Raw genomic sequence first — 22,314 nt, 5'->3', positions numbered from 1 at the left:
GGGACTAGCTTCTCAGTCTGCCCCACAAAAGACTATTTGACTCATACCATATCTGAAATACGTTTACAGTAAAAACATACAATTGCTGAAAATAATTCCATTGCATAAAAGACATTATTTCAACCACATTGTGGGCAATTCAAAGAAACTAATCGTTACTTACTTAATTGCCTTTTGGAAGAATTGTATTATAAATTCTAATCGGGAACACAGAAATAGTTTTTCTCTTCTTCCCACCAAGCAAGCTCAAGGCACAGATACTTTTTACCGCTCTGTTTCAGACCCTCTGCTCTCGTGCTGGTGTGAGAATTTCCACACCTAGCATCCAGTAGTACACACACAAATCAGGCTTTTGAACTTAGAAACTTCCTAAATGATAAGCCTCCATGTGTTCCAAATTACGGATAAGCCAAAAGCTTCTAGATACATTTGTGGTTTTGTGTTACAGTGCCATGATTAAAGTTTTCTAGAAGCATCTGGATGTCCTAAGAGGTTCGACATTATCCCATTCAAAAGATTAACCATCAAACATGCATAAATCTGACTGAGCAATTTGTACTCCAATTTTTACTCCATTTGTTAATATTGGAAAGAAGCAGAGTTGCGTAGGAATGTTATAATGTTAAGGTATAATTTTCAAAAAATACACACAAGGCTACCAGATAAATATAGGATGAACACGTCTAAGATTTTATTCAAACAATTAATGAGGGTATCTTTAAGATGAAAAAGCTGATTCAAAGAAGACTTGGAGAAGCAGATTTTATGTGGTCGGCCAAAGGAATGCCGAACTGAATTTATGGGGTTCCTAGATACAAAATTGGCTAATATCATATTGTGCCTTAGCCTCTGGGGTTGTATTTTTTAACCAGACAGAAATCTGTAAGCGACCATGTAACTTCAATGTGTGATTTCTAATCAAATAATAACCGGTAAAATCACACATAGGTGAATTCTCAGACACCGATAATTAAAGAATTATTAGGAAAATGTGTTATTAAATGACACTGAAAGAATACCAGCCTTCGTTTTCCTTTATTTCAATTTTGGATGATTTTTCTTGATAGTAATTTTTAAAAATATATCCAGAGAGAATGTACCAAAAGAAGTCATACGGTATCATTTACCTTGATTAATTAGCCTGTCCCTTAGCTCTGTCAGTTCAAAAACTGATTTTTCCCACCCAGTGTGCCCCTACATTAAGACAGCTCATGGAAAACAAATATACACATCAGACAAAAGCAATTTATTTACATTAAAAATACAACTCACAAATAGATACTCCCCTACTCTAGCTGGTACATTCTTTCTCTCAAGGAAAGCAGTAAATTGGGTCAACATATCATCTCAAAGTTCTTCATGAGCTGTGAACAAGAAATAAACCAGTCCCAGTGCATTGGACATCTACCCACCATCTCCCATTCTCCCACATGAAGAAAAAAAGAGAATCCCCTCCTTTCTCCAGGAGCAAGAAAGATGAATGTACTCAGAAAATGTCTAGGTTTCTGACTAGAATTTGGGAAGAGGGTGGAGAAGGACAAGTTATTTTTTTTTTTAAGATTTTATTTATTTATTTGACAGACAGAGATGACAAGTAGGCAGAGAGGCGGGAGGAGGGAGCGGGGCGGGGGAGGGAAGCAGGCTCCCTGCTGAGCAGAGAGCTAGATGCAGGGCTGGATCCCAGGACCTTGAGATCATGACCTGAACCGAAGACAGAGGTTTAACCACTTGAGCCACCCAGGCGCCCCAGCACAAGTTATTTTTAAGTTCTTGTTTAGGAGACAGGCTTTATCAAAGAAAACTCGTTGCCCTAACAATTTATTTAAAGTTTATTCACTTTCTTAGTAATCTCTATGCCCAATATGGGGCTTGAACCCCAAACCCTGAGATCAATAGTCACACACTCCTCTGAATGAGTCAGCCAGACCCGCCAGCCATACAGAATTTTAGGAACTTCTATAAACTGCAAAGCAGATTTAAAGCTAAATTTCTGCCGTCTAGTGGCTCAGAGTCTGGTTTCAACCTGGACAGGAGACTGAGCTAAGTGCATAGCCCCAAAGCCTGTTAGAACTGTCTGAAGTTCCCCTCTGGAGCCTTCTCATACATATCCACCAGTATATACACCTCACTCATCTTCCCTCTGAGCTCCCTACCTCCCGCCCCCACCTGCCCACCCTCACTCCTCATTACCTACTCACACGCCTGCTCTGATTTTGGTGGAATGGGAATTGGGTGGGGACAGGGAAAAAGAAATAAGGAGGGCTGTTCTGAAACTTAGCATAGTTGGCATATATTCCAAGACCAGAATCTTCCATTGGATAACATTCCTTCTCCTCTGGCTTTGTCTGGCCCCTGTTACCAATTGCTTCTACATGTCAAAGATTAATGACATCAGGCCATTTCCCAAATTCCTGCCTTTGAAAATAGAGAGCTAGGGGGAGAGTTTGATCCTGGGCACCTTCTCCCCAAAACAGAATGTACATGAGAAATGCCATATTGCATCTCTGGCCTTTTTCTAGGTTCCATCACTTCTAATTCCTCTTCTGATTGACTCATTCTTTCTTGATCTGTAATTTTATCAAATATTAACATATCTATTTTCTTGTTCTGACTGCTTCCGGCATGAGAAGGAATCTGACTCGAAGGTGCTTTTGTCCACACTGTGGGTATCAGATTGCATCCCTTCCCTAAGTACAGTCTCCCTAGGCGATAACATTCAGGTGATTCTAAACACTGTTTATATGGCTGCTCCTCACAAATTTACTATTGCAGGTCTGATCTCTCCCTTAGGGGTCAGAGGCCTTACTTCCACAGCTTACTAAAGATCTCTAATTGTGTACTAGTAGGTATTTCAAGCTTCAGCGGGTGGAAACATACAAACTCCGGATTCTTTACTCTCCCAGCCTGGTCCTCTCTCATTCCTCACCATCCACTCGGTTGCTCATCAAAAATATCAGAGTCCTGGGGAGACGCCTGGGTGGCTCAGTGGGCTAGAACCTCTGCCTTCGGCTCAGGTCATGATCCCAGGTTTCAGGGATCCAGCCCCACGTCAGGCTCTCTGCTCAGCGGGGAGCCTGCTTCCTCCTCTCTCTGCCTGCCTCTCTGCCTACTTGTGATCTCTGTCAAATAAATAAATAAAATATTTAAAAAATATATATATATCAGAGTCCTGGGGCATCTGGGTGGCTCAGTCAGTTAAGCGTCTGCCTTTGGCTCAGGTCAAGATCCCTGGGTTCCTTCTCAGCAGGGAGCCTGCTTTTCCTTTTCCCTTTGCCCCTCCCTCTACTCGTGCTCTCTCTCTCTCTCCCTCTCTCTCAAATAAGTAGGTAAAATTTTGAAAATATATAACAGTCCCTCATTATCACCTGCTCAGACCCAATCAGCAAGTCCTATGACATGGGGCTCTCCCTCCAAAATGCGTCCAGAATTTGCCCACTTCTAATTACATCCACTGCTGCCCACCAGTTCAAGTCCCCACCTTTCCTGGAACACCACAATGTCCTTTTCCCCTTCGCCCTTGCTTCCATCCTTGTCCTTAGTCTTCACACAGCAGCCAGAGTGATTCCCATGCATGATTTCACATCTCTTCCCTCTTATAAATCTCCTTTGCATGGATTACAAGACCTTGCATGATCTAGCCCTTGCCTGCCCTTCTGTTTCCATCTCTTACAACTCTCTACCTACTAGTCTTTTTTTTTTTTTCCTCTCACAAGTCCCTTAAAAGTGATTTTAAAACTGTATTACCATTACCCTATAATACCCACCCCCCCTTAGCGGTGAACATGAGCCACCTTTGCAGAGGTGGATGGGAATCTTTTGTGTATCTCCTGCAAAGTATCAGTGACATTCCTTTGACGTTTGCTTCCAGTTAAACAGGGAGTGCAGGGAGTGCAAAATAGCTTTCCCATGACAGGGACAGAAAAGAAGATGGTGTCATTAGCAGCAGTTTCAAAGATATGCTTAATATATGGGTTTGACTCCCTTCGACTGGTTAAAGGAGAAGGACCAGGTGATAATAACAGAGGGCTCTAAGTACTGTGGAAACTTCCTGGCAAGTTGGGGAGGGATTTAAGAATTCCCGAAGGTCAAGTGATCTAACCCAGCTGGGGTTTTTTCCTGCTTGGATAGGGAAGCTATAGAAACGCTCCACCCACCCGCCCACACAGCCACCCACACCCACACACACCAGTTCAGGACTGCGGTGTGTGGAATTCCAAGGTGGGATACCCAATTCGAGAGCCGCAAAGGAAGCCCAGCCAGAGCGCACAGGGTTGATTGACAGCGAGACCTGCCCCACACCTGCGCCGAAGCCTGCGGGGTCCGTGGAGGACTGCCGCCAGGGGGCACCCGGGCCCCGCTAGGCCGCTCTGTCTCCGCCCCCGCCCGATCCCCGCCCCTCGCTGCGCAGGGAGAGCGGAGAAGGCGGAAGTAGGGGCGTCCGCGGCTGGGGTTTGGGCTCCGGGCGGGCCCGGGGTCGCAGCTGAAGCGGCCTTCGGGTAGGGAGATTGGCTTCCAGGTCGCCTCAGCTCGGAAGTGAGGAGCCTTGGCGGAGCCGAGTCGTGCTGCCGGCTGGAGTCGGCGGCCCAGCGGACGAGAGCGGTGAGTCGTCTTCGGACGTCTCCTCCCGGCGGCCGCGGCCTTATCCCCGAGGTTGGGGACGCCGTGCCCTCCTCTCCGGTTCCTCACAGGTTGGGGTCGCCGCCCCCCTGTCCCTTCGCTTCCCAGAGGTTGGGGAGGCCGCCCTCTGTCTCCTCATTTCTCAGAGAGAAACGAGGGGACGTTTCCCCTGGGGACGCCGACCCCTCTCCGCTCATCTCTGCTCCCCCTGCCTGCGGGGACCCCCACCCCTCCCTCCCTCCGCCGGCGGGAATCCCGCGCCCCCTTCCTTAGCCCTGCCTCCCTTCGCCCCGCATATTCCCCTTTCCAGAAAAGGAAATTGCCTCCTGGATTTTCCCGTCCCTCGGAGCTGTTACCAGCTTTTTTTTTTTTTTTTTTTTTTTTAAGTTCCCATCGCTCTCTGTCCCTGTCGTGGGGGAAAGCTATTTTGGGGTTCCCTGTTGAACTCGATGGAGGTCCCAGGCATCAAGTTTAAAAAGAAAGAAAAAAAAAGGTTCAGATGATATGAATGTTTCCTCCTCCGCCCCTGCGTTCGGTAGTTGTAGAGATTGTTCCAGACGCAGGGCTGATAAAGCTGTTCCTAGTATTTGGCTATAGGGGAACCCCAGTTGAGAGTTAGGGCTGTCTTGAATGTGAACAGAAAGCACCTAAAGTATTAGCAGCTTGGAATATATAGTATTTGCATGTTTCTCTTGTTTCTCGGGAGAACAGGTTACTACTGTCTTGCTACACGGGGGTAGAAAGGAGAAAAACTTGTCAAGAATGTCTGAGTGCTGGCCTTGTGAACCCAACCCACTGCCATAACATCCACTCCTCTGTGATGGCTGGGGAAGATAGAAAGGGTTTTGCTGATTTTTGAGGCTGGGGTGGTTTAAGGACAGAGTGGCCTTTTAGTGACTCAAGGAAGGAATGTGTTTCATTCAGGCACTTGTTGCCCATGTGATGAGCAGAGTTTCAACCTGCATGTTCTATATACTTCTCAGTATTTCAGAATTGTAAAGGCCAGACCTTTTCTGTGGTAAGTTGGGATACGTGATGCTGATACACTGTTGGCTCTGTGGATTTTAAGAAGTGGTTCAGATCCTTGCCTCTAGGAGGAAAACAAATAGTGCCTAGGAAGGAGAATGCCTCTTGAATTTGTATTCAAAATTCAGATCTCACAGCTGACTGTTTTGCAGCACTCCTTGGCCAGTGCTGCACGTTTTGCAAGTCTTTGCATTTCAGGAATAGATTTTATTCCTGACAGACAGAGATCACAAGTTGGCAGAGAGGGGTTGAGGGAGAAGCAGGCTCCCCGCTGAGCAGAGAGCCCTATATGGGGCTTGATCCCAGGACCCTGAGATCATGACCCGAGCCGAAGGCAGAGGCTTTAACCCACTGAGCCACCCAGGCGCCCCCAGGAATAGATTTTAAAGAGTTTGTGAATAGTTGTTTCTAAAGCTAGTGGAAGAATAAAGGTACTTTCTCAGTATTTTGTTTTATATCGTTTTACTTTATAGGATTTCTGTGTTTTGCCATGAATGAATTTTCCATTGACTTAAAATTGACCAATTCAAGACATACCTTGTTGATTTCTTTAGTTGAGATGCTTTCTCTCATTAGTATCTGTTGATTGTAGAGGAGCACATTTTTGGCATCACCATACTACCCCCTTCCCTCAGATACTTAACGTTGTACTCTTTGGATTGTAATATAAACCCAGACACTAGTATGTGGATTTAAGCCATGATGTATGACAAGCCATGATTTATGACAATATTTATTCATTTTGTAGTCTAAATAAGTCATCAGTGGTTATATCCCACAATATTTAATTAAGGCTGTGCTTTGTCAAAGTTCAAAAACAGTTGAAGTACAAGCCAGCGAATCTCTGAAGTAGTAATTGGTAAAACTTTATTGTACACAGCAAAAAACTCTTTGCAAACCAGGAACAGTTGAACCAAAACATGGACTGAGGCTCAGGGGATATTGTTATAAAGCACCTTACAAGTGAGAAGACTGTGACTGTTCATTCTTCACAGCTATTCAGTTTAATATTAGAACTTCTTTAAATGATAGGGAATTGGCCAGTAGTTACTTTGTATCAACCTTGGGGGGACACTTCAGGTTTTGCCTATGATTTCCAGCAAGTTACTTAACTCTTTTATGCTCCATAGTTTCCACTTTGGTAAAATTGAGGCAGTAAAATTGTTAAATAAAATTGCTATATGGAACTGCACATCATAATAATTCATTCTTCCCGATGCAGTTCTAAGTACTTTGCACATACTAACACATTTAATCCTCAGTAATTCTGTGGTGGGCTTCATCATTATCTCTATTTATACATGAGGGAACTGAAGCATAGAAGGTTACCTGATTCATCCAGGTCCTACACCAAATAATGGAGAAAAGAATTAAACCCCTGTCTTCAAATTCCAGCATCTAAGCTTCACCCACTGCCTCTCCAGCCAGAACAGTGCCTCTTCCTTTGTAGATCTTTTTGAGAAGAAGGTGTCTGGAAAAAGAAGGAGGTATGGAAGTAAAAGATACAGGATTACCATCCTAACCCACTGTTTGGCCTAGTGGCAGCCAGGATTTTCATATGAAACTGAGACAGGGAGGGGGATAAACATCTACCATATTGACTAGAGGCTTACATTCTGTTTATAGAACTATATCTGGCACATTATTATATCTGTGCCAGATAATGCCTAATTATCAGGTGTAATTATCTGCAACAGAGACTTGGTTACATATGTTGGGTATCACTTTTAGACATTGGCTTCTAATTCATAAATAGTGTAATGGTTCAGAATTTGAAGGCGTCCCACCTCCCATGAAAGCAATAGTTTTCCGTAGGCCAATGAAATCTCATGTGTTTTTCCAGTCATTAATAATGAGACATAGTCACTTGACCTGACTGAAGGCAAAAGGACATACACATATATATTCTCAATTCCATTCTTTCTACATAATAGAAATCCCCACATTGAACATTTTGAAGTACTTGTAGAATTTTAAATCTAGAAGAAGAAACCAAGAGCCAAATTGTTAGGTTGCCCCAAATCCCACAACTGGTATTTGCACATGATCACCCGATTCCTTGCTCATTGCTCTTCCTTGCACTGCTTGCTGGTCACTCTGTGCTCTTCACCTTATGATACTTGAAGGAACTTCAGTAGCATAATTCAGGTCTTCAGCAGATGCTTTATGAGCAACTGTTATATGAAAGATCTGTGCTAAGTACTGAAGATACTGAGTTCAGTCACAGGAAACAGACACATAAGCAGATAATTGTGATAAAGCTAAGTGTTACTGTTGAGGTGCTTTTCTTCTCTCAATCTTATATTCTCTCTCCTAGATCATGAACTCCACAGCTCAAAAAATCATAGCCATAAAGCAAAGCTCAAAGAACTTTAAAAGTTTTCTGTAAATAATATCAGCATAGCTAACGTACTTCAACTAAAAAGTGATTTGCGTAGATAAGCTGTGACATGTATATGTGTGTATGTATATGTGTGTTAAGGCATTTTTTCCTCACTCTTTCTACAGAGCAATTGATAGTCACGTTACTATGAGTCTGCTACACTGTGAAAACAGCTGTGGATCCAGCCACTCTGAAAGTGACTGCTGTGCTGCCATGACCAGCTCCTGTAGCGCTGCTGCGAAAGATGACAGTGTGAGTGGGACCGCCAGCACGGGGAACCTCTCCAGTTCTTTTATGGAAGAGGTCCAGGGGTATGATGTGGAGTTTGACCCACCCCTGGAAAGCAAGTATGAATGCCCCATCTGCTTGATGGCATTACGGGAAGCAGTGCAAACACCCTGTGGCCACAGGTTCTGTAAAGCTTGCATCATCAAGTCAATAAGGTACGTGAGTGGGGTGCCTTGGTGGCACATTCATTTGAGCATCCGACTCTTGGTTTTAGCTCAGGTGGTGATCTCAGAGTCATGAAGGTCTGCACTCAGCTCAGTCTGCTTAAGACTCTCTCTGCCTCTCCACTGCGTGCATGTGTTCTCTCTCTCTCTCAAATAAATAAATAACTCTTGGGGAAAAAAAAAGGTACATGAGCATAAGAACTGTATCCAGTAATAGGACCAAATACAGAGAACATTATTACATAGAACACAAGACCTCCCAAGAGTAGTCTTACACATAAAAAGTTACTTAGGGAAAAGCACACTGGACAGAAAATTGAGAAATTTAGATTGTTCCTCATTTCTGCTGTGGTATGAAAGGTAACTGCTGCTCTGTCCCCTCCTAACCCTCAGATAAATAAATAGGCAAATTAGCTATTTCTTTTTAAAGCAGTTCTGTTGCAGACTACAGGGTGAGACTCTATGCTTTAAGAAAATAATATAGAATAAATGTGTCTTAGGGGCACCTGGTTTGTTCAGTTGGAGGAACATGCAACTCTTGATCTCAGAGTTGTGGGTTTGAGCCCCATGTTGGGTACAGAGAGTACTTAAAAATAAAATTTAGAAAAAAATGTACTTTAAATGATGATGCTGTTAGAATCTGATAATCCCAGCCATATAAAGAATGTTTACTTAAGTGATTTACTTAAGTTTACATAAGTGATTATTCTTATTTTAGCTGTGTTAAATTCTGTTACCTGGTGTCTATGGACAACTGTAAAAAAACGGGTATTTTTAAAGAAAGTATTAATTGATGGCTCTACCTTCATAATATATCCCAAATCAAATCCCGTCTCATTGCCTCCACTTGCTACTGCCATCTGACTCACTCACAGGCCTCCTGCTTCTATCCTTGCCTTCTTCCAGACTGTTTTCAGTACAACCTGGTAAAATAAGATGATATCATCACTTCTCAGAGCATTGCAGCAAGTCATCTGAGAATACAAGCCAAGGTCCTGTATGATAGTCCGTTTTCTGTCCACCTCTCTACTATACTCCCCTTCCTTCCAGTTCATTCTGCTGTTTCTTGAACATACCAAGCGTGCTTTGTTCTGGGGAGTTGGCTTTAACTGCTCTCTCTGCTTGGAGCACTGTTACTTCAGCTAATTGCTTAGCTAATACGCTTTCCTTCCCCCAGTATGGCTCACATCTCACCTTCTCATAGGTAATCGGGCCACCCTATTTATACCACAGCATGACTACCTCCCCCACTCTCTCAGTCTCCCATTATTTACTTTTCTTTCTTCCTTAGCACTTTTCATCTTCTGAAATGCTGGGTCATTTGTCTGTTGTCTGCTTGTTTTATGAAGATAAGCTCCATGAGAGCAGGGGTTGAGATCTCTTATTTCTTGATATGTCCTAATTGCCAGGAACAGTGCCTGACGCACAGTTGGTGCTCAGTAAATCATAGTTGCTTTAACCAATATGAAGGTAGATGGAATTTCCACAAGTGATTCAAATTCATCTCCTAAGAAATATACATTTTACTATAATTCAGAAGTAGATGGGAATATTTTCAGATGACTAAAGAATTCTATACAGAACAAAAATAATAGAAGAGGGACACCTGGGTGGCTCAGTTGGCTGGACGACTGCCTTCGGCTCAGGTCATGATCCTGGAGTCCCAGGATCGAGTCCCGCATCGGGCTCCCAGCTCCACGGGGAGTCTGCTTCTCTCTCTGACATTCTCCTCGCTCATGCTCTCTCTCACTGTCTCTCTCAAATAACTAAATAAAATCTTAAAAAAATAATAATAATAATAGAAGAAGTTGGGGGGGTTATGTTTTTCAGTCAATATCTAATTATATTGGTAAAATCATTCTTAAGTAGGTTAAGCTGGCTATTCACTTGTCTTATAAGTTTTTCTCTTTCAACTTTTAAATTTACTTTAGCATAAAACATGAATTTAGGGTAACTACATCCATACTTGGGACTTGGCTTGATTTAAGTTACAAGGAACATGGGACTTATGTCAATTCTTGAAAAAACTGTGTTACCCACTGTTGAGTTGGTGAGATCTATTGAGGGTAGGTTTTCTCACCCTCCTCCACAGCATTTTGGGCCAGATAATTTGTTGTGTGAAATTATTGTGGAATGATTTAGCAGCATCCCTGGCCTCTGCTCATTGAAACTGTAGTATCCCCCCTCTCTCCAACTCACCCAGAGTGGTCTCCAGATATTGCCAAATGTCCCATGGGGGGCAGAATTGCCCTTGTTGAGACCACTGGTTTAGAATGTGCATGAGAATGATGTTAAAGGCTCAGTTTTTGTTTGTTTGTTTGTTTATAATGATTTTTGTTTACATCATTATGTAGGCAATAAAAGTGTATTGTTGGTTTTCCTGTGGGTACAGATGTATAGTATTTTACCAAGTGTCCCACATCCGAGGAAGGTAGCTAATCTTTAGCAGTTTTTTAAAAAAAGATTTTATTTATTTGATAGAGATCACATGTAGGTAGAGAGGCAGGCAGAGAGACGGGGAAGCAGGTTCCCCACTGAGCAGAGAGCCCAATGCGGGGCTCCATCCCAGGACCCTGGGACCATGACCTGAGCTAAAGGCAGAGGCTTTAACACACTGAGCCATCCAGATGCCCCTTTAGCAGTTTTTTACTAGAGTTCATGCAAGTAGTGGGACTTGGTCTGAAAAGGAAGTAAAAGCCACAAAAGGAAGTCTGAGCCATTTTTTTTTTTCCTGTCTCCCTCTAAGTCACAAATGACCATTTAACTTTAACTCTGAAGTTCTTAAAGGAACCGTGCTGGAATTTTTCATCCCTTACAGTCATTCAAGGAATCAAAATCTATCTCAGTTCAATTCCATTTTCTTTTGGAGTGATTGCTAATACCTTGGACAGTGGTTTCCAATTTACTCTGTAAGGTTGTTTTTACTTTCTGTCACATAGGTTCTGGGCATCTATTTCTTTGCTTCCCAGAAAGTATTTGACAGTGTAGTAATAACATGCACTCTGAGAGAGGCTTCATAAAGATCATGGCTCTCACCTTTATTAATTCTGAGACCTTTGACAGCAGACCCATTTTTCAGCAACTTTTTACCTACAGCAGCAATTAGTTGGTTTACATGTAAGAGGTGCTCGACAAATATTTGAATGATTGAGTAGCCTACTTGACCTGCCATATTTTTTGAAGATTGAGATGTTCCAAAAAGTTAAAGGGGAGTGACAGACACCCAAGCTTCCTGAGGATGCTTTTTCTATCATAAGATGGAATAAACCACTGGGAATCAGTACACAGAGATGCTCTAACTCCCTACTACACTGTACCTTAAATAAACATAAAGGAAACCTTCTGTTGCCAGTGAGCCAGAGTATTGTAATGACTGTTCAGAGTAAACCCAAAAACGTGACCTTGTATGGGTTTTGCTCATGGGTTTAATTTTTTGTTGTGACCGAGCAGCGCACTACAGGCGCGCTGTCTGGCTGCTTAGGGAACAGAGGCCTGCCACACTGCCAGAGCGTCCACGCTTAACTTTCATTTCACTTCATGCCAATCAAAATAGTTTTATTCAAGTAATTTTTCTCATTTTTTTGCTTTAAATCTGTCCCCAAATCTAAAATGCCACATAGTTTTTGATAGGTAACCAAATGGTACTAGTTGTATTTATTTCAGTAAAGAACCCTTGTTAAATTGTCCACAAAAGAACAGTATATTTTGGTGATAGGCAGTATGACGTTGTTAAGTTACTTTCCATAGGAAATAATCAATGGAGAACTTATATGCGGTGACTTAAAGTTTTGTGTTTTCCAATGTTAATATTTGTTTAAATCTACTAGAAGTGTATGTATCTTGTTTCTTTTAGGGATGCTGGTCACAAATGTCCAGTTGACAATGAAATATTGCTGGAAAATCAACTATTTCCTGATAATTTTGCAAAACGAGAGATTCTTTCTCTGATGGTGAAGTGTCCAAATGAAGGTTGTTTGCAGAAGATGGAACTGAGGCATCTTGAGGTATTAAAATTATTTTCTAGCTGTTAGCATATATTCACAGCCATCCCTAGAGGATACGCACTTTGCTGTGTCCCATCTGTGCCTAGCATATAATAATTGGTTAATAAATTCTTGTTGAATTAATACCAATTCTTTCATAATTGAGTATAAATATGAGTGGAAACCATATATTTCTTATTCCATATACCCTGGCTTTGCCCCAGTGATAAGAAGAAAGAAATCAGTATTCTACTACAAATTTTTTAGGTGGACATTATCTGCAATAAAACCCAGGAGTATTTCAAATGTAAGTGTCACATGTTAATCTCTTAATTTTGTTTCTCTTCTTTTGAAATAAGCAGCAAACTCCATATGGTTGCCCATCATCTGAGAATCCTAACCATACTTTTTTTCTCAGTTTTTCTAAGTTGTGCATTTTATCATGAGCTAAATGGAGTCCTCCTACAGCTTGAGATTAGTTGACACAGTTAGCTAAAAGCATTAGCTTTTAAATTAAATAAAACAATTCTTGGTTGTTTTACAGGAATTAAATATTGTTTATGTTGTATTTGAAATTAAGTGTTTAAAATGTTTTTGTAGGGCACCTGGGTGGCTCAGTCAATTAAGTGTCTGCCTTTGGCTCAGGTCATGATCCCAGGGTGCTAGGATTGACCCCCATGTTGGGCTCCCTGCTCAGTGAGGAGCCTGCTTCTGCCTCTCCCTCTGCTGCTCCCCCTGCTTGTGCTTTGCTGTCTCTCTCAAATAAATAAAATCTTAAAACAAAACTTTGGTTTAACAGTGAGAAGCCAATTAAATCTTTTAAAAAATAATAATAATAAAATGTATTTGCAGCGTGCCCACCTTTACTTAGCTCCTTTTGAAGGAATGGTCCTTTTGACATGGTAATAAATTAATAATCAGAAAATCTGACTTCTTTCCCTAATGGGATACATGAACTTGACAATTCACATTCTATGTATAAACCTGTAATTCACAATCATAATTTAAATTCAGTAAGGCCAGGGGTACTTGGGTGGCTAACTCCGTTAAGTGTCTGACTCTTGATGGTGGCTCAGGACATGATCCCAGAGTCATGGAATCGAGCCCCGTGTTTGGCTCTGTGCTCAGTGCAAAGTATGCTTGTCCCTCTCCCTCTGCTCCTCCTCCTGCTTGCTCACTCTCTATCTCTAAAATAAATTAAATCTTTAAATAAAAAATAATTTCGTTAAGACTTTCATATGGTGTGTGCTAGACAAAGCAGGTTCAGTAGCCTGTTCTATAAAAGGGAACAGTACAATCTTAGATTTATTTTTTAGGAAATTTCATAAGGATTGCAAATACTAATCAATTACATTTTCCTTATTACAGGATCACCAAGCACATTGTGAGTTTACTCTCATGAATTGTCCCCAGTGTCAACGTCCCTTCCAAAAATGCCAGCTTAATATTCACATTCTTAAAGAGTGCCCGAGGAGACAGGTTTCTTGCATGAACTGTGCTGTGTTGATGGCTTTTGAAGATAAAGAGGCATGTACTCACTTGGATTCGTTCATTTCACTACTCCTCTCAAAAAAGTTTTAATGCACATTTGAGGATATAGAAGAGGATGTTACTCCCAATCTAAATCTGTATTATCAGGGGTGGGAAGATTGACTTTTAAGAAAGAGGGGCCAGTAAACCATTTTAGTACCTTAGAAAACATTGTTTATACTACTTAACCACTGGAGTAGATCTGCAAGTAACACAAGCTTCTAGGGAAGACCAATGCTGATCTCCTTTTCTATGGGATATTTTAAATGCACTAATTTTGGATTAGGGACAAACAAGTAGAATAAGTACTTTGTCAGACTTACACTTTTCTTTTTTGAAAAAGAGAATGGGTGGTTAAAACTTCTATGGAGAATAAATTAAAAACCACAAAATGTGTTCCTTTGGTGATAATTTATTGAGCTACACCTGTGTAGTGAAGCCACTTTTCTGTACATATGTTATACTTCAATTAAATGTTTATCTTTAAAAAGAAATGTCATGATGCTTGACAGCATCATACTGTTAGAGCAGTTTTCCATTCAGAAACTGAGATGTAAAGAGGTTAAGCAATTTTATGTTAATATAGTCAGTGGCAAAGCTAGCACTGAGATCTAGTCCAGGATCCCCATCCTGTGTCCTCTTTACTAAAATAACCTACCTATAAGTTATGTTTTTTAGAGCTATGAAGATTCTGCTTTAAACTTTACTTATTATAAATTTATCTTGATAATTTTTTTCCTACTTTCTTAGAAGGTCAAGCATAGTCATTAAGTGGATGAAATATTAGAGAAGTCCGCTAAATTGCTAAACACATAGAGAAATCTGAGGCAAAATTTGAGCAAGTTGATGTCTTCCTAAACTTAAGTAGGTTAAGTGGACTTAACCGGGAAGCTTCGTTACTTCTCAGTATATCAACTAAACCAAGTTCACTGTATTCTGGAAGGACAGAGCTCACCTGGGGCATATGAGAACTTGGGCACCAAAGCTTCTTGCTCTAATAATACTTCTAGTATTTTAACCTTCCTGGTAAGAGTTTTAGTTAAGTAGTCATCCTGCTGCTGTTGGACAATTATACTATTGGTAAATTTTATCCAAACTAGTCACAGAAGAAGTTCAAAAGAAATGATTTAAAAGATTCTTGTGTGTACTACTCATATTCTTCTAAAGAGCTGGAAGGTGAGATGAATCTGCCATTACTACACATGGCTCCCTTTGGAGAGAAAATAACCTTCGTACATTAATCTTACAATTGTGTTGGGCACCAATTGAGGTCCTTAATTTTTTTTATAGTGAATTACTTTTTATAAAAATAGATTACTTTTTCAGATTTTCTCATGATTTTTTTTTTATATTTCTCTAATAAAATTTAGATCCATGACCAGAATTGTCCTTTGGCAAATGTCATCTGTGAATATTGCAATACCATGCTCATCAGAGAACAGGTATAGTGATTCCCTTTTGTAAGTGAATATTTTCATTAGTAGATTAAAGAAATGAGTTAGGTTTTTAATGGGAAGTTTGAATCAATAAGGCAAAATGAATACAGGTTGAAGAAGTATTAAAACTGAAAAGTTTTCATGTAAATTAATATAGTACTTTCAAAAGAACAAAATATTCAGACCTAAGTACTTAAAATTCCTAAGTCATTAACCTAATACCCATGTTTATATATATTCATAAAAATTCCTACCAAACCTGGATCATTTTAAGATAAAAATAATTTTTAAAATACCCATTTAAAGAAAGAAAAAACTTAGAGAAATACGTATTTGCACACTGTGTAACAGGGATCTTAGGTGACAGTGAGAGAACAGTGAAACCGATGAAAGCAAGTCTGTTCAGTAGCCAAGCATTATTTGTAGCTGTAGCCCTGAGACATAGTGGGACATTTTGCGATTTCCGAGCTCGGTAGCGCCTCTATTCATTCTTGCCATAGACTGCTAATGGGCATCATCAAAAGTAGTAGTTAGAATAGAAAACTGCACATTTGTATTAATGGAGAAAGGAAAATTCCATCTGATTGTTATCCTTTGACATTTGGGGAGTTTACCCACAAAATATGAATATTAGTCACTAAATATTTATACACCCATGAAACCTGCAAACCCGAGATCATAATTGATTACCTGACTAAGTAGCAGCAAGCAAAACCCATCACTTGACTAAACTTTTCCATTTGTCTTTTAACAGAGTCTTTTAGGGCTCTTTTCCTAATAAAGCTTTAATTTGAAGGTGTTAAACTTCTTTTTGCTTATGAAGTCTCACCTCATTGGTTTTCTTTTTTGCTCTTCCTTTGAGGGAAACTGTGTATCACATATTAAACCCAACAAAAATAAAATAATGTAGGAAAAAAACTCGAAGTTAAGAGAAAACCTAGATTTTGATCTTGGCTGTACCCCTAACTTGCCCACTGGTCTGTGACAAGAAAAGTGACATTCTACATCAGGAATCAGCAGACCAGCCCATCAGCCAGTCTGGCCCACTGCTTGTTTTGTAAATACATTTACTGGAACACAGCCATGCCCACATGTGGGTGTGTTGTACATGGCTACTGTACCACAACAGTAAGAGTTGAATACTTGTGACAGAAACCGTAAGCCCATAAAGCTGAAAATACCTACTATATATCCCTTTACCAAAAATTCTGCAGACCACTGTTCTAAATTATGCAAAATGAAGAATTGGACTAAGTAGTTTCTACAGTCATTTCTGCTTGAAGTAGTTATGATGAATATAGTCTAACTAAATTTCTAAAGGGAATTTGGCACCACTTTCAAAGTACATGATTCTGCATAATGGATCTCACCTTGAAGAATGTGTTGTAGAATCCCCAAATCAAAGGCTGAGACTTTCTTTAGAACTTCTCTTAATGTGCTTAAAATACCTTCTGACATCTGCATCTGCCCATGGTAACCAAAACCTGCTCTGGTTAAAAGAAAGAAGATTTATGAGAGCCAGTCACGAGGGAAATAATGGCCGCAGCCAGTGGTTTCAGGGTATGCAGTTAACTGATCCCTATTTGCAGTCAGAAGGTGCTTTTTCTCTGAAGTGCCACTAGAGGGGGTTAGTTCCTAGCAATAAAAACAAAGGCATTTTCTGGAAATTTGAGAGGTTTGGGGCGATGGTATGAAATGTTGCTCTTTCCCTTCTCTGTGACTTTTGGAAGTAAATATTATTTTGATCTTTGAGGGCCACATGATTCCTATTGCTACTACTCAACTCTGCATTGTGCAAAAGCACTCATAGACAATACGTGATTTTGTTCAGATAAAATGTAAATCTTTATTTCAAATTTGATCATTAAACTAGAACATGATATGCAGGGAGAACCATTTTTCAACCTTCGTTTTGGTTTTCAGATGCCTAATCACTATGATCTAGACTGTCCGACAGCCCCAGTTCCATGCACTTTCAGTACTTTCGGTTGCCATGTAAAGGTAGGAGTTTTTTCTTTCTTTTTTATACTTGAATGTTGAAGAAGGGGATATGGTTGACATGCAGTGTGTAAGTTTTGAACTCCAAAGAGAAATTGGAACTCAGAATATTGATTTGGGGAAGTGGTTCATGATGATAATGGAAGGTCAATCGAGATCATATAGAGTGAATGTACAGGAAGGAGAAGCAGACCATCAAAGGAGTTATGAACAGACTGTATTAGAAATTGGTGACTCAGGCAAGGAAAAGGTGGTATTGTTACGTTCTCCAGAATTAGTTTCAATACTAGTGATCGGTTGTGTCAAATATTTGAGATTGATGGTTATTAAAGATTTTATTTACCTGACAGAGAGGGACACAGCGAGAGAGGGAGCACAAGCATGGTGAGTGAGAGGGAGAAGCAGGTTTCCCGCCGAACAGGGAGCCCAATGCGGGACTCAGTCCCAGGACCTGGGGATCATGACCTGAACCGAAGGCAGATGCTTAACAAATGAGTCACCCAGATGCCCCACTGATGGCTATTTTTTTTAAAGATTGATTTATTTAGAGAGCGAAAGAGCGTGTGTGCCCCAGGGGAAGGGGCAAAGAGAGAAAGTATTTTTTTTTTTTAAAGATTTTATTTATTCATTTGATAGACAGAGATCACAAGCAGGCAGAGAGGCAGGCAGAGAGAGAGGAAGGGAAGCAGGCTCCCCGCCAAGCAGAGAGTCCGACGTGGGGCTCGATCCCAGGACCCTGGGATCACGGCCTGAGCCGAAGGCAGAGGCTTCAACCCACTGAGCCACCCAGGCGCCCAAAGAGAGAAAGTATCTTAAGCTGACTCCCCACACAGAGCCCGCCCCAACTGAGGGTCTTGATCTCACAACCCTGAGAACATGACCTGAACTGAAACCAAGAGTCGGCCATTTCACTCACTGTGCTGTCCAGGCGCTCCAGAGAGCAGTGGGTTATTAATGATAAGTCATTCTTTCTAGAGAGTCCAGCTATACTTTTACTTTTCCATTATGCTTTTTAACCTTTTTTTTTTTTTTAATAAGCATGCATTTAGTAATTTTAAGAATAAAGTGAAGAAATGGTATACATTATGATTACATTTTTTGGGAAGATTCTGTATTGTATGCAGAGAGAAAAAGACTTGGAGGAGATATATCAAAATGTTAATGGGGGAGGCGCCTGGGTGGCTCAGTTGGTTAAGAGTCTGTCTTCAGCTCAGGTCATGATCCTGGTGTCCTGGGATTGAGCCCTGAGTCAGGCTCCCTATTCAGTAGGGAGTCTGCTTTTCCCTCTCCTCCCCACTCATGTTCTTTCTCACTGTCTTTGTCTCTCTCTCAGATAAATAAAATCTTTAAAAAAATGTTAGTGGTAGTTAGGTGAGATCATAGATAATTCTTTTTTTTTGGGGGGGGGTCATCTGTATTTTCTGTTTTTTGATAACATGTGATTTACTTTTATAATAAAAGTTATATCAAATATTTTTTCATATAATAAGATGTTCTTGATATGAGAAGAATGTGGAGACAAGAAAGATTATACTTTGTAGCATTTGGGAAACAAATTGGGTACAGCACAGATGGACTCTTTTCAGCTGTAAAAGGAAGAGGGAGAAAATGGTATTAGCTGAAGAGAGACACGAGCTCAACAAAGAGATGGACCCTTTTTTTCAGTAGAAAAGCTGTACTATATTCTGAGGGAAAGGGTAAAGGAGAGGGAATGAAGATAAAGGAGAAAGGGTATAACTGAGCAAAACCTCCTAGGTCTTAAAAAGGTGGGTGCCAGTGAGAGCCCAGGTGAAGCATTAATGTTGGACAGGCAGAGAGAGGGGGGAAGGATAGGTATAGATCCTGCTACTGTAGTAGGTGGGAGGGAGATTTCTCTGAGTGAAAGGTGAAAGTATTCAGCGCATAGCTTCACTTTTTCAGTGAATAAAGACACAAGATCATCTCACTGGATCAAGAATCTGACGAAGACGGAAGGTTGTGGGGGATTGAGGGAAGTGGTGACATTACTTCAGAACCTTTAATGTGGCTTGGCTAGGTCCCTTTCCTAGTCCTCACAGTATCTAGTCCCAGCCTAACGCTTGTGCTTGGTTTTTAGATGCAGAGGAATCACTTGGCTCGCCACCTGCAAGAGAACACGCAGTCGCACATGAGAATGCTGGCTCAGGCTGTCCAGAGTGTGAGCCTTGCTCTAGCTCCTGTACCTCCGCGTGACATGCCGCCGTACGATTCCTCCTCCGTGTCCCGGGTCTCCGCTTCATGCCACCCAGAGGTCCATAATTTCCAAGAAACCATTCAGCAGTTAGAGGGTCGCCTCGTGAGACAAGACCATCAAATCCGAGAGCTAACTGCTAAGATGGAAACTCAGAGCATGCACGTAAGTGAGCTCAAACGAACGATTCGAACACTCGAAGACAAAGTTGCTGAAATAGAAGCGCAGCAGTGCAACGGGATCTACATCTGGAAGATCGGCAACTTCGGGATGCACCTGAAGTCTCAGGAAGAGGAGAAACCCGTGGTCATTCACAGCCCTGGCTTCTACACGGGCAAACCCGGGTACAAACTGTGCATGCGCCTGCACCTCCAGCTCCCCACTGCTCAGCGTTGCGCTAACTACATATCCCTCTTCGTGCACACAATGCAGGGGGAGTATGACAGCCACCTCCCTTGGCCCTTCCAGGGTACAATACGCCTTGCGATCCTTGATCAGTCTGAAGCGCCGGTAAGGCAAAACCATGAAGAGATCATGGACGCCAAACCCGAGCTTCTCGCCTTCCAGAGACCCACGATTCCACGAAACCCAAAAGGCTTTGGCTACGTGACTTTTATGCATCTGGAAGCCCTAAGGCAGAGAACCTTCATCAAGGATGATACTTTATTAGTACGCTGTGAGGTCTCCACCCGCTTCGACATGGGCAGTCTCCGGAGGGAGGGTTTTCAGCCACGAAGTACTGATTCAGGGATATAGCTTCCCTGCATTTGTTCCAAAACCAAAAGCCATCTGGAGAAAGCAGTGTCTTTCCTTGCCTGGTTCACAGTAAGACGCAAAGCGAAAAAGAAGTGGGAGGGATGTAATACTCACCAGGGAATGTTGTTCGACGGGTCACTTACCACTTCTTCCTGTTACAAATCTCTGAAGCGGTTTTTCCCCCCTTGGGAATCTGCACGTTCTGTGCTTTCTCAAAAACTGAAGTGCCTGTGGCATATCGCAGGGGCTCTTTTGTCATTTAGTATACCTCTCTGTTGTACCTCCGTGGGCTTTTGCTCAGTGTGTTTGATTGTCGGAAAGCCCAGGGTTGGACTAGAAAAGCTCAGACCTTTTAATAATAATGGACATGCCTTAAAACTTCAGCTTATTTTTATATTATATGTAATATATTAAACTTGAGAATCACTACTGCCTCGTGCTGGTGCCAGCGAGAATTTTTACTCTGGAGCTGAGTTCTCATTTTATTTGACCTTGTATGGATTTCAGAGGATTTGAACATTAATCCTTGGAAAGCTTAAGTTCTCATTCACTCTAGCCCCCCTACTCCCAGGGTGTTACTAAGGATATACAGAAACTAGTTGAAACCCTAAATATGACCTTACTTATTTGGTGTAAACACCTTGTCTTATTTAAATATTCCATTCTGTCTGGCTTACATATTTCCTTAGGGCTACTGGTAGCATCTTCTCCAGAGTTAAGAATACTGACAACCACGTGGGTACCGACTGCCAGTGTTATGCTGTAAATCCCCTCTCTGTCCGTTCAGTGCAGAGTGAATTCCACAGAAGGTACTGAACACCTTTTGGTAGTTGTTAATTGGAACAAAATTGATTTCCTAAAAACAGAATTTCTTAATACTTGGAAGATCACTGGAGATAACCTGAGAGGTCATCAGATCAAGGTGGGAAGTCACAGTGATTCTATCAGGACTTAGCCTGAGTAGCTTGCTTTGGTCCAACAATACTTAGTTGAGGAGGATTGTGTGGAATGTATTGAAGTGGCTGAAAGTTCCTAATAGGGATAGGGAGAGATGATTTTTTGTGCCGTTGATTTGTTAAGGCCTGTAGATACTAAATATTAACTGAAATTTTGTTCTCAGGGAGTCCCACAGCTAGTATAGGCTCTTGGAAGAATCTGAGAGGACTCATACTCTATGCTGTTTACACAAGATTGTTTAATGCTGTCTGGTCATGAGAGATGGAATTATATCTTTCAAGGGGCCAAATCAGAGCTCCCTGACCAGCATTGAAGATGAGCCTTAATTTCAAGAAGAAGCCAAGAGGACCTTGTCTGTGTAGAAGAAGGTTTCAGTTCCAGGTAAACCTAGCAAGTGTCACTTTGACCTTTCCCTGTACTTGTGTTTCTGCCCTTCCTCTCTACCCCGCATTTAGGCTTCTGCTCTGATGCATTCCTGTTACACAGTAAAAATAAAGGTCATGCAGAAATCCTGTTCCCCAGAGTTACCAACCTTACCACCTGCTCATCACTGGTTCCCAGTTTACTTGCTGGCAGTTGGTGTCCCTTTGCTGTTGTGCCTTCCAACTAGCTCCTTAGAATCATTGCAGCACCCCTCTCTGGGTTAGGAGCCCTGCACTGCTACTGTTCTTGTGCTTGTTTGTCAGTGAATAATTGTTGAGTTCCATTTAAGAAGTAAACGATAAGCTTTTTTTGTTGCATAGAAAAAGTCTGAAGGAGATACACTCAACTATTTTTGATAACTTCTAGTCTTTGTGCTTTCTTAGTATGTTTTATATTTCCTACAATAAACCTATATTTTTATCAGAGGGAAAAAAAATGTTGCCACAAATCATTGAACCCCACCAAAAAAGGAAATACTATTTAAAAACTTCCTGGTCAAATTTCTATTAAAAGCAGGGCTGTGCATTAGGTACTGAAGCCAGTC

At 41.3% G+C, this 22,314-nt stretch overlaps 1 protein-coding gene across 2 annotated transcripts; it reads left to right on the top strand.

The window, feature by feature from the left end:
- The first annotated feature begins 4,239 nt into the window (after window positions 1–4,239).
- TRAF6 (TNF receptor associated factor 6) lies at window positions 4,240–20,822 on the top strand. 2 transcript variants are annotated; one of them, XM_082748959.1, is made up of 8 exons: window positions 4,384–4,599; window positions 6,950–7,130; window positions 8,152–8,469; window positions 12,332–12,482; window positions 13,830–13,988; window positions 15,362–15,433; window positions 17,351–17,428; window positions 19,521–20,822. In XM_082748959.1, exons 3-8 carry the CDS (start codon window positions 8,174–8,176, stop codon window positions 20,388–20,390), a joined length of 1,626 nt encoding a protein of 541 aa, XP_082605085.1. In that variant the 5' UTR covers window positions 4,384–4,599; window positions 6,950–7,130; window positions 8,152–8,173; the 3' UTR covers window positions 20,391–20,822. The 2 variants fall into 2 exon arrangements, with proteins under 2 accessions (XP_082605084.1, XP_082605085.1); XM_082748958.1 differs by lacking the exon at window positions 6,950–7,130 and having other exon boundaries at window positions 4,240–4,599.
- The last annotated feature ends 1,492 nt before the right edge of the window (window positions 20,823–22,314 follow it).

The sequence above is a fragment of the Mustela nivalis genome (genome assembly GCF_964662115.1).
Source record: "Mustela nivalis genome assembly, chromosome: 9".
Classification (NCBI taxonomy): Eukaryota; Metazoa; Chordata; class Mammalia; order Carnivora; family Mustelidae; genus Mustela; species Mustela nivalis.
The sequence above is the reverse complement of the archived record's forward strand: the minus strand, read 5'-3'. Positions and strand labels throughout refer to the sequence as shown.